This window comes from Lemur catta, chromosome 3 (genome assembly GCF_020740605.2).
Source record: "Lemur catta isolate mLemCat1 chromosome 3, mLemCat1.pri, whole genome shotgun sequence".
NCBI lineage: Eukaryota > Metazoa > Chordata > Mammalia > Primates > Lemuridae > Lemur > Lemur catta.
The window spans coordinates 119870147-119882561 of NC_059130.1; the positions used below are offsets into that span (position 1 = coordinate 119870147).

The 12415-nt window shown below is 36.9% G+C and overlaps 1 protein-coding gene across 3 annotated transcripts in view; it reads right to left on the bottom strand.

Annotated features, from left to right (window-relative positions):
• The window catches only part of KIF1B (kinesin family member 1B), a 132971-nt gene extending 132234 nt beyond the window's left edge, over positions 1–737 (bottom strand). For all 3 annotated transcript variants that reach the window (XM_045546169.1, XM_045546171.1, XM_045546170.1), the window contains exon 1: positions 562–737. In XM_045546169.1, the coding sequence (XP_045402125.1) occupies positions 562–667 (106 nt within the window). In that variant the 5' untranslated portion in view covers positions 668–737. The remainder of the gene's footprint in view (positions 1–561) is intronic.
• Positions 738–12415: the final 11678 nt, after the last annotated feature.

The following is a 12415-nucleotide window of genomic DNA, read 5'->3' on the forward strand; positions in this document are numbered from 1 at the left end:
AAAGAAATCAGCCTAAGTCATTTTTCACCTAAGCAATTCTATAGAGAAACAAGCCAGGAAAAAATGACTGATAATTTTAGCAACAATTTATAAGTTTAAAATATATTATAGTTATATCCATTGTTCAACACAAAGAACCATTGAAGAGTAAGTTTTAAGACCATCTTGGCAAGCTCAAGTCCTACTTAAAATCAAGAAAGAAAAACAATGAATCTTGGGGCCAATGAGTATTATTTCATCACATCGGGATTTAGTAAAAATCACTGTTTACACCTTTATTATCATTAAGATTTCAACTTAATAAGCATTACCACTAGCAAAATTAGTTCAGTTATTTGTGGTTTCTCAATTGTAAAAAGTAAAATAAATGGTCCATATTTACATATACTGCAGTAAATATCACAGAGCGGAAAATATCCAATGGATCATTCAGAATAGCAAAGTTTAAACACACGTTTGAACACAAATTTCACACACAAACATTCATTTATTCTGTTCACAGCAAAAAGAAGGGAAAGGGAAAGTAAGACATATGACTGATAGAAAACAACATGTACTCACTGGTCGAGTTGCCTTGCATCTGAATGATGCATTTGGACTCCTTGCTGGTCTCCCGAGAATTGAAGGGCCTCACCCGGACAGCCACCTTCACTGAGGCTCCCGACATTCTGATGGCCTTGTTATATACACGCAATCCACAAATAAAAAAATCAAATCTTCTTTTGAAGTTATATTCAAGTTTCCTTTAAAAAGAAAAAAATTCCATACAACATAGTCAAAATTAAAGAAAGTATGGGCTAACTTAAGCTGAAGAGCTACTATGTTAGTTCTATTTCTGTTTTCATTTCTAAAAACCTCATCCCATTTTTCCCCTGCATATCTTATATTCTCAATAAATGACCAAATAGAAAAACTAAAGACTGAAATTTTTTCCTATTCTCTTTCTCATACTTAAAAAAATCCCTGAACTTACTAATAAAAAATATAAATAGGCATCTATCTTGCTTTCTGTGTTTCTAGGTCAATCTTCTATAATATGTGAAAAACACAAAATGTTTATTTGTTGAAGAAGTTCCTTAAACAGATAACTTTCCATCTGCAACCACTTACTACTTTTCTTTCAAAAAATACATTGAACTTTCTATACTTTAATTATAGCTTGAAACATTTGGTTACATGATATATACACATATAATTAAACAGCAAACGGCAGAGGTTAGTTCTAGCCAAGTGCTTTAACTACGCAGTAATTTCCTTTAACTTGAACAATATCTTGCGTATGTATCTCATTTGACCCTCACAACCACCCTCTACAATAAACAGAAAAGGTTCCAAGAGACCCAGGTCCTACCCTCAGATGTGCCACAGACTCATAGCAAAATCAAATCACTACATTTCACTATTGAATGAAGCCACAGGAAAAATGTGAACATTTTTCAGAGGAATAGTTTCCCTGCCAACAGAACAAAGATATCACTATGCTGTGAAAAGAACCCACATAAGTAATTTCCATAAGAAACAACCAATCTCCCTAGTCAGGAAGAAATCTATACTCTATCCATTACATAAACATCTTCAAGAAGAACCAAACAAAAGAAAAAAGTAAAAAAGTATTTATGAGTCCAATTATCAGTGAATCCCAACAGAACCTAAATCTGACTAGTTTTTTTCCACATAATTAAGTAGAGATTAGCAATGCTAACCTCCAGCTGAACAACATTGCCAATGCACTCCCTGGAAAAAGCAAAATGAATAAAACAAAAACAAAGTATTAAAAAAAACTATAAAGTCACTCTCTACCTTGCTGCCCCATCTTATTTTCTCAATAGCATTTATCACTATTTGAAATTCTTGTTTTTGGAACATGTCTATGGTTTGTCCCTTATGTCACCACCAGAATGCTCAGAGATCTTGTCTATCATGCTTGCTAGCACTTAGAACAGTACCTGATGTAAGTGCTCAGTAAATGTTTGTTAAAGGAATGAATTAATGAATTATATTTCCCACTTGTGAGAATTATCTGTTTAAGTCCTTTGCCTGGGTGGACGCCTTTTTTGGCCTCCACCCATCTGCACCCAGATGCTCAAAATAAACAGCAAAAGAAAAAAGTAAGTCCTTTGCCTGGTTTACTGATTTTTGTTTCTGTGGTCTTTGTTTCAAATAATTATACAAAATATATTTTTTTGAGATAGGGTCTCGCAGTGTCACCCAGGCTGGAGTGCAGTGGTGCTATTACAGCTCACTGCAGTCTCAAACTATTAGGCTCAAGTGATATTCCTGCCTCAGCCTCCTGAGTAGCTGGGACTACAGGTGCATGCCACCACATACAGCTAACTTTTTTATTTTTGGTAGAAACAGAGTCCTGCTATGTTGCTCTGGCTGGTCTCAAACTCTTGTGCTCAAGCGATCCTCCCACCTTGGCCTCCCAAAGTACTAGGATTACAGGCATGAGCCACTGTGCCTGGACTAATATTTTTGATATTAATCTTTTTATATTTGCTATAGTGTTTTTCTAGCCTGTTTCCCATTTTATTTTACATTAAACTAATAGTTCTTTATCAAATTTTGTGATTACATTTATCAAATGAAAGCTTAACATTAACCCTCCCAATGAATGTAGCATGACTTATATTCACTAGTTGAGTACTATGCCAAAAGAGAATGGATGAAGCATTCAGAAAAAGCAAGACATAAAATACATTTCAATCCCTTTGATATACAAGCATCATCTCAACAGTCACATCCAAGAACCCATTATCTTCTCCCTCAAACTAGCAATCTCTGCCAATCTTCCCATTTCTATCAACATCACTCTCCCAGGCCCCCATACTATAAATCTTGGAGTCATCTTTGTTTCTTCTCTTTGAATCCTTGTATTAATATTATCAATGAAATATCACATGTAAAGTGTTAAGACATAAATTTGCTTTGCTTTAATTCTATCCTTCCCTTTCTCTCATTCCCATTGACATAGGGATAGGATACCTGCGTAGGATACCTGCAATAGCTGAACGGTTCTCTGAGCTTTTAGTCTTTGATCCAATAGTCCTTAAACAGGGTCGTACAAAACAGAATCACACAGGGTCTTTTGAAAAGCAAACAATTCTAGACTTCCCTAGTCTGGTATTCAACAATTTTGAGACAGGCCCCAGCTATGTTTTTTTGTTTGCTTATTTATTTATTTTTAGTTTAATTTTTCAATGATTATGTTACAAATCCCCAGCTAAGAATCACTGCTTTAAGCCACTGCTTAGCCTCTTTACAAGATCAACCTTTCTAAAGCATGATTTTCAATGTTACTCCCCATTACAAGAAAGTCCTCTTATTCCCCAGTACTTACAACAAGATCAAGACCAAAGTCAAGGTACTCCATGTTCTAGCCAAGCTCCTGTACTGTCCCACACACGTTCTTTTCCACCTGCTCACTGTTTCTCCTCTAGTGGGCAAGAGTCTTCATTTCTTCCCCTATGGGATTGCCCAGATCCAGTCTTACCTCTTTGAAAATGCCTCACCCAAACACTCCAGGAATCAATGGTATTTCCTACAGCACTTACAGACCCAAACACATTGTGAGAACACTGCTATCATTTTACAGGACTGCATTCTATCTTGCATTATTCTTTAATAGCTTCTCAAAGTGAAAATCCTATTCCTTCAAAAATCTCTCTGAACTTGGGTTCCTTGAAAAAATGGCTACTTTCAAGTCTGACCAAGAAATTTCAAGATGATGCTAGGATATTTTAGCAAAAAATCTATGAAAAGTAAATAGGGAATGGAGTCACATCAAAAGAACACAGGTGCGAACTTAAAGGATCTCCTACTGGCCAAAGACAAGATAATCAGAGCATTTTTTAAAAATAGTAAATGGACTTTAAAACATCAAATATACAAATTCATAAGTGTATGACACTTAAAAAAAAAAAACTCATTATTCTCAAACCTAGCAAATAAAACAAAAGAATTGAGCATACATCCAGTGTGTATACAATATTCCAGGATAACCAAATCGTCAATAAGGGTAAGTTCTTTTTTACAGAAAAATTCCAGTAAATAAACACAGAAGAAATGAAAGAATTAGAATGTCACCTTTTTCCAACCCTACTAATACAAAGGTTTTCTGCAGCAATTATCACTGGCTGCTAAAAAGCATGATGAAAGGTTGGTTGATGGTGGAATATATATGGGAATATACGGATATGGATTGGGCTGAGAACACATGAACCCAATGATAAATCTTAACATCATTAGAAGTAGGACACCAAAGTGGCATGCCTCCTGATGTGCTACGTAGGAAATACACAGCTCCAGTAAGTATTCTTCCCCCAACCCTTAAATTTAAAAAAATAAAATAAACAAAAACTAAACAGAATCAAGCTTTAGACCCAATTACCAGTTTAGAAGACATAGGGAGCAAAGAAGCAATTTAGATGATACATCAAAGATATAATCAGCCAAATCCAGAATATAGAAAAATCTACAGAACAAGTCACCCAGTTTCTTCAAATAAATAACATAATTGGGAAGGGAGGGTTATAAAAAAGACTTGTGTTATTTATCAACCAAATACAATGATTTTTCAATCAAGAAAATCTGTAAAAATATATTTTTTAGATAATCAGGGAAGTCTGAACATAGACTAGGTATTAGATGATATTAAGGAATTTGTTAGGGGATGACAGAAGAAATAAGATTACCAAAATGTTGATAAATTATTGAATATTATAGATATTTAAACGTAAAAAAAAAGAACAAAACATTTTTTCTTTCACGTTCTATCCAGGGCCTAAAAAAGTGTTGAATGCTACTGACTGACTTACGAACAAGACAACAAAGGCTGAAACCTCTTCGCTAGGCTTTAGATATAAAGTACTATGCATTTGTAACTATGAATCAAAACACTAACATCTCTAATTGCTAATGTTCCCATAAATATAATACATTTTTCAATAGACTGCTTGACTCTCCTAACTAGCTATCCTGTCAGCATCTCATTCAATCTCATATAACCAAAGTCAAAACATCTCTCCCTCAAATACTAGCTCTTTTGCCTCTTTACTGGCACTTTTAACATTCCCACCATTCTCCTATTCATTCCTACAGAGGCTAAAAAGCTTGCTTCCTCTATCCATCTAACCAGTGGCTAAATCACACGGCTTCTGTCTATGAAATCTCTCTTTCCATTTCCACCACCACCATCCCTGTTAAGCTTTCAATACTTCTCACTCAAAGCCTTCTTAACCAGCTTTCTCTTTCTTCCACCTACCCCATCCGTACTTTACAACACCCTCATTTTCATCTTCACCATCCATTCTACACAATATTGCCGGATTCATCTTCCCGAAGTACAAGTCTATTCCTATCATTGCCCACTTTAAAATCCTCAGAGTTTCCCTACTGTCCACCAAGTGATGACTGAACTCCCCACACTGGCATTTACAATGTTCTGCAACATAACCACCTATTTTTACAAGCCCACACAAAACACTGCTTTCCATCCACATTCCTTAACCACCACCCACCAGAGGGCTTCAAGAAAACGTCTCATGTTTTTCTGCCCCTGCACTTTTGCTCCAAACCTCCCTTTACCCATTGTGCCCTTTCTCCTCTCCTGTTCTTTTCAAAATCCATTTTTATACTTCCAGGACCTTCCCACATACTACTTATCTCTAAAGCCTTCATAGATTTTCCCCATGCCCCAAACCAAATGCAAATGCTTCTCCATTTAATACTTCTCAAGTCACTGGCTTTACTTAGGGCAAAATAAATTATTTACTTTTCTTATCCTTGCTATAGACTTTAAGTTTCTTGAGGACAAGAACACAATTTTAGTCACGTTTCTAATCCCCTACAACACAGGGTTCTTGAATATAATAATTTGGGGGGAGTTTCGAATTCCTAGTTACTATGTGTCTGTAAACTAATGTTTAAACAGTATTAACTTAAAAAGTTGTTTCCAAAAAAGATATAATATGATCAAAAGGAAAAGATAATGATTAATTTCAAATTCCTTTCTAATTAAAAAAGCTAACAAGCCAAGCACAGTGGGGCACACCTATACTCCCAGCTACTTGGGAGGCTGAGGTGCAGGGAGGGATTACCTGAGCACAGGAGCCAGGAGTGCAGCCTGGTGAAAATAGTGAGAGACCCTGTCTCTTTAAAAAAATAAAAGAAAGAAAGAAAGAAAAAGAAAAAAAAAGGTAATGGCCAGCCTTTTTGGAAGCAATATACACATTTTAACACTCTTCCAAAACAACCTAAGTCTAAATATTTGTTCTGATTTAACTGTCCCATGGTAAAACTGCAACCATCTTCACAAATGAGTTAAAACTTTATCCAGTAATTGAAAGCTACAGTTAAGTGGACTATAGAGTTACTTTGTTACTTCTCTATTATAAACAGTATCTCTTTTATATTAGACATCCATTGAAGAATTACAGCTTCAAAACTCCCTGCTTCTTTAAAAAATTACTTATTACGTAAGTCTGAAATCAAGTTTAAAATCCAGTGATAAACAATAATTACAGATATTTTTAAGTTACAGGAAAACAACACTAATAATCAGCATAAAAATACATTTTCCAAGTTTTAAAAAGCCAGGAAAGACAGGCAGGTAGGAAAGGTAACCATGTGTACTCAAAATCACTTACACAGCCTTAGTTTTAGACTGTTCTCTAACCAGTTTTCCTTCCTTATGACAATTACAATCATCAGGAAAACAGAATGTAGCAAACATTCCAGAAGCATTCACTAACATTAAAGGAACAATAAAACACTTAGGTCTAATTAATTTGAATTTTTCTCAATTTTTGCCCAGTTGCTTAATTTTAATCTTGGGGAATTACCACTTGCCCTCAAAGGTACCCTGGATTATGAGGGTTCTAAGGGGAAGACTCAAATTGATCTTTTAGCAAAGTGAATAAACAAGATGAAATAATACTAGCGTTTTGGTTGGGTTTATTTTTGTAATATTCTTCTACAAAAAACAGGATTCTATTCCCAAAAGAAAGATCAGTTCATGTCATTCCCTCTCCTTAAAAACCTTCAGTTGGTTGCCACAACCTGAGAATAACCTAAAAATTAAGGGGCCTCAATAATCCAACCTACTTCCCCAGTCTCAGCTTTCCTCATCCAACTCTATAAGCCTTCTTCTCCACCACCCACCCTCTTCCTACACCCTACATGCAGACCCCAGGAAACCCAATCTCCCTTCTCAACATAATGCAAGGCCGTATCTTTCAAGAACAAGGTCAAATGCCACCATGGAGCAGGAAGCATTAAGTCACACATTCTTTAATATCTACCTTCAAAAGTCATACTTACTTTTTTTTTTTGATCCCTAAAATTGCCCTATTGATGCTTTTTTTTTCTTTATTTCATTCTGCCCTGTTACAGTGAGTAGTTCACATAACTCTCATGCATTAACACTTTATTCAATGTTTGTTAGAATTAAACAGAAATGCAGTCTTTTAAATTCAATGTTAGCACAATTTGTTATACAGTGACAAATTTATAATAAGTAGTCTATCTAAAAGATAATCATTTCCCCTAAATTATAAAGAATAAATTATAATTTAAAAGATGAATGGGTACCCAAAAATAAATTTTTATAGCTAGAGAGCCCCTTCTAAGAGGGTATGAATATTTCCTTCTTATATGACATTTTGCATCTCTCAGTCTCATACTTTCCATGAGGACCAAGCACGTTTTAGGACTCAACATTATGTCACTGACCATGGCTATCCTGATAAAATGGCCACCCAAACTGTAAGAATTTATTTGTGTATATATGAAATACCTATCTATTCTTGATTTTGACTCCAGGAATAAAAGTCAGCCATGGGCCACACTGTGAAAGTTCAAAATGGATCACATGTTAGAAAAGCCTCTTTCTGAATTCTAACCCAATACCAAGAATCAGACCACACAATAATAGTCTCCCTAACAGATCAGATTTTCAATCTCCAATGTGGCTAAACAGGCTCAGTCAGGCTCCTCAACTGTTTTCTTTTAACTACTACCTAAAATTACCTGCTACGATTTTTAGATTTATTAGACATATATCCTCCTGCCATTCCAGTTAAGAAATCAAATACCTACCTTTTCACTGGTGACATGGTTTTATTCTCATAAACCAAGAGCTGCATCAAGAAACAACAGCTCCTATGGCCCACGGCTTAAAATAAACTATTCTAAATGAAAGTGATCTTTTTCAGTTTTTCTTTTTCTTTTTTAATCTTTGGGGCAGGGCCAAATCCAAAGTTTGTTTGGATAATTAATACTCTACCTATATAGTCAAACTCTATCTCATAAGTCAACTAGTTCTAATATCTGAAGCTACCTCCTATAGATTTTTTTGGCAGATCCACTGGTAACTCTGACATCAAATCCCAACATTCCACTGAAATTCTTCTATTGTCAAAATGAATGACAGCACTTACTCCTAGAACTGTCCAGAACTGTCAGCTCTGCTATGGTGTAGAAATGGTAAGTTCCAATCAAAGGTTAATTCATGTTTGATATAAATTGAGATCCCTTCTTTCTGAAATCTGCTCCTGACCACACCTTTACAGCTACATACTTGGGAGGTAGCTAGCTCACCATCCAGGCAAGAATGGAGGTCAGACTTCTCCATGTGTCAACAATGTGCTAATCTTGCCACATAAAAAACTGGTACTCAAAGTTTAATAGGAATGGTTTCTTTCAGATGACAACACAGAATACAAGTATTGCAGGCTCTCACCAGGGCTGAATGATGAATTTTCTGGTGGGATACTCAGATTTATCTTTATATGAAATCACACACCTGAACCACATTAGTTGTATCTTTCATAGAAAAGACTTAGTTATATTTTAACATTACAGCCTCAGTTTGGAAAGTAAGCAGATTACTTTTTTTTTTTTTTTTTTTTTTTTTTTTGTGAGACAGAGTCTCACTCTGTTGCCCGGGCTAGAGTGAGTGCCGTGGCATCAGCCCAGCTCACAGCAACCTCAAACTCCTGGGCTTAAGCGATCCTACTGCCTCAGCCTCCCGAGTAGCTGGGACTACAGGCATTAACCACCATGCCTGGCTAATTTTTTCTATATATATTTTTAGTTGGCCAGATAATTTTTATTTCTATTTTTAGTAGAGACGGGGTCTCGCTCAGGCTGGTCTCGAACTCCTGACCTCGAGCGATCCACCCGCCTCGGCCTCCCAGAGGGCTAGGATTACAGGCGTGAGCCACTGCGCCCAACCTACTTTTTTTTTTTTTTTTTTTTTTTAAGAGAGACAGTCTCACTATGTTGCTCAGGCTTGTCTCAAACTCCTGAGCTCAACAATCCTCCTGCCTCAGCTTCCAAAGTAGCTGGGAGTACAGGCATGTGCCACTGTGTCCAGCTTTGTTTTAAAAAGGTCTTTGAAGAGCATTTCTTCCTTTACTTAAAGAACCTGTTGAGAACTTTTAATACATGCATCTTTATATCAGGATGTCTATAACACTTTTCTCTTGGAATTTCTTTAGAATTTAATACCAGGAAAAAAGTTTCTCTTGACAAACTATTAAGCTTTCATTTACCAGAATGAAAATTGTACAATTTATCTTTCCCTTTTTGCTCTGATTTCCTAAACTTCCACAACTAAATTACAATAACCACAGTAGCCTAGGCCATTTGATTTATATATTTACTTTTTCCTCTTGTTACATGAATTTTTATTTCTTACTTATATTTTAATAGTCTCACTGTATATATGGCATTTGTAATAAGCTGCTCAAATCCTTTCTAGAAGCAATAAGTGGTATAAATTGTAAATAAATAAAAATTTTCTATGATAGCCTATTTTGCTATTTATTTTAACATTAGAAATATATCATTTAGGCCGGGTGCAGTGGCTCACTCCTGTAATCCCAGCACTTTGGGAGGCCAAGGAGGGAGGATTCTTGAGGCCAGGAGTTCAAGACCAGCCTGAGCAAGAGTGAGACGCTCCCCCAACCCCCATGCCCCAACCATCCACCCCACCCCACCCCACCCCCCATCTCTGCAAAAAAAAAAAAAAATAGAAAAATTAGCTGGGCATGGTGGTACATGCCTATAGTCCCAGCTACTTGGGAAGCCAAGGCCAGAGCATGGCTTCAGCCTAGGTATTCAAGGCTGTAGTAAGCTATGACCACACCACCGAACTCTAACCTGGGCAACAGAGTGAGACCTTGTCTCAAAAAGAAGAAGCAGAAGAAGAGGAAGAGGAAGAAAAAGAGGAGGAAGAAGGAGGAGAATAAGAAGAAAAAATAAGCTCTAGAGAAGGCAATAAGCATTATGGGGGGGCACAGCAAAGTTAGGGGGATGAGGGGTATGGTGGGGAAGAGTGCTATGCAGTGCATAATGAGGTCAGGGTAGGCCTGCTGAGGTGGTGACATGTAAGCAAAAACTTGAAAGAGATAAAAGAGTTAGCCAAGTGGATTTCAGGAGAGTATTCCAGGCAGAAGGAAGATTCAGAACAAGAGCCCTAAGGTAGGATTATGCCTGGCATGTTCAAGAAAAGTGGGGAAATAGTCAATGAAGGGGAAAGAGGAATAACCAATACAGCAAGTCTCTAAAGATTAGGAAACAGTGATACCCAGAGAACACAAGTCAGGGAGAGTAACCTCTTTCTCAGACTGGAAAGAGGGGAAGAAAAAGGACAGAGAAGGTTATAACTAGAGAAGCGGAAGCTTAGGGAGTTCATGTCTTTTTTTCCTATGAGGTGGTAGGTGAAATTTTCTGCCAAGTGTAGGGCAGTGGGAAGCTTACATCAAGTGGTCGAGATATTAGAACAGCAACTGTAGAGAACCGGGGAGGGAACTAAGCAGAACTGCTTCAACAGACACCAAAGACAGACTCAGGGGAGACTTCGGACTACACATTAACTGTGGCACTAATCCCCAGCACAGGGTAGGGTTTCTCCATGACACAGAATAAGAATGGAGGGTATAGGCCAGGCACGGTGGCTCACGCCTGTAATCCTAGCACTCTGGGAGGCCAAGGCGGGCGGACTATTTGAGCTCAGGAGTTCGAGACCAGCCTGAGCAAGAGCGAGAATCTCTACTAAAAATAGAAAGAAATTATACGGACAGCTAAAAATATATACATAGAAAAAATCAGCCAGGCATGGTGGCGCATGCCTGTAGTCCCAGCTACTTGGGAGGCTAAGGCAGGAGGATTGCTCGAGCCCAGGGGTTTGAGGTTGCTGTGAGCTAGGCTGATGCCACGGCACTCTAGCCCAGGCAACAGAGTGAGATTCTGTCTCAAAAAAAAAAAAAAAAAGCATGAAGGGTATGGATGGGCAGGGCAGACATCTGCATAGTGGGTCCTACAGAATAATAAGGAAGAATAAAAACTGCAGGCAATGCACTCCAAAGGTCACAATGTACAAAAGGAAGGAAAAGAAGTAAAATCTGGAAGAGGATGATGGACTAGAAGACTTGAGGTGGGAAAACACATGGAGAGAGACTATGAAAGTAAAACCTGTAAATTATTGGAGTTTAAGATTTGAAGATGAATTTGAGCTCTGAAAGTGATGACAAGTTAGATGTGGCCGTAATACTGAGCTACTGGAACAGAATGAAGCCAATGTTTGCCTGAGCTGAGGTCAAGGAATTTTAAGGTTAAGGACAATTACAAAGGAAGTTCAGCATAGCGGTTACTTTCTAGTTCTAATGACATTGGGGAAGTCACTTAGCCTCTGTCTCAGTTTCACCTGTAAAATGAGAATAATAGTGTCTATTTTAATATGGTTGTTATAAGGATTAAACTAGTTAATAAATATAAATTGCTTGGAAAAGATCCTGACACATAGAAAGTGCTCAACATGAGTAAGCTATTTTATCATTACTGTTGTTGCTATTATTGTTTATTTACACAGTCATTGACATATGCCAAGACGATGTCAAAAACTTAGATGGAAGAACTAAGCCAAGAATCAAAGTCATCAAGGGCAATGGTAGAGGATGGCACAATTGAATAATATGCTTCAGTGTTAACAATGTGGTATTAAATACAAAAAAAAATTAATCCATCATATATTTACAATCTTGTGACTTAAAACATAAACAACCATAAGACAACTGTAAAAGTATCAATTGAGTATTAAATAATAACTACACTATTATGTATATAACATGACAAAGAGTTTTGAAAAAGACTCTGAAAATCATGGAAACAACCATGGCGTGGGCAGCATTACTCAAAATTGTACTAAAATAGAAAGGAGCTAGAGTTAATTTTATCTTAGCATATCTATATAAAAATGGTAAAGCGTAAGTTCCTTGAGGGTAAAGAACTAAATCTCTAAATGTACTCTCAACTAACTGGTAATGACTGTAGTAAAAAGGAGCATAAATGAATCACTAGGCCATTAACCAAAAAGTTCAACTGAGAGAGGAGTCCAAGGCATCTTTTGCAG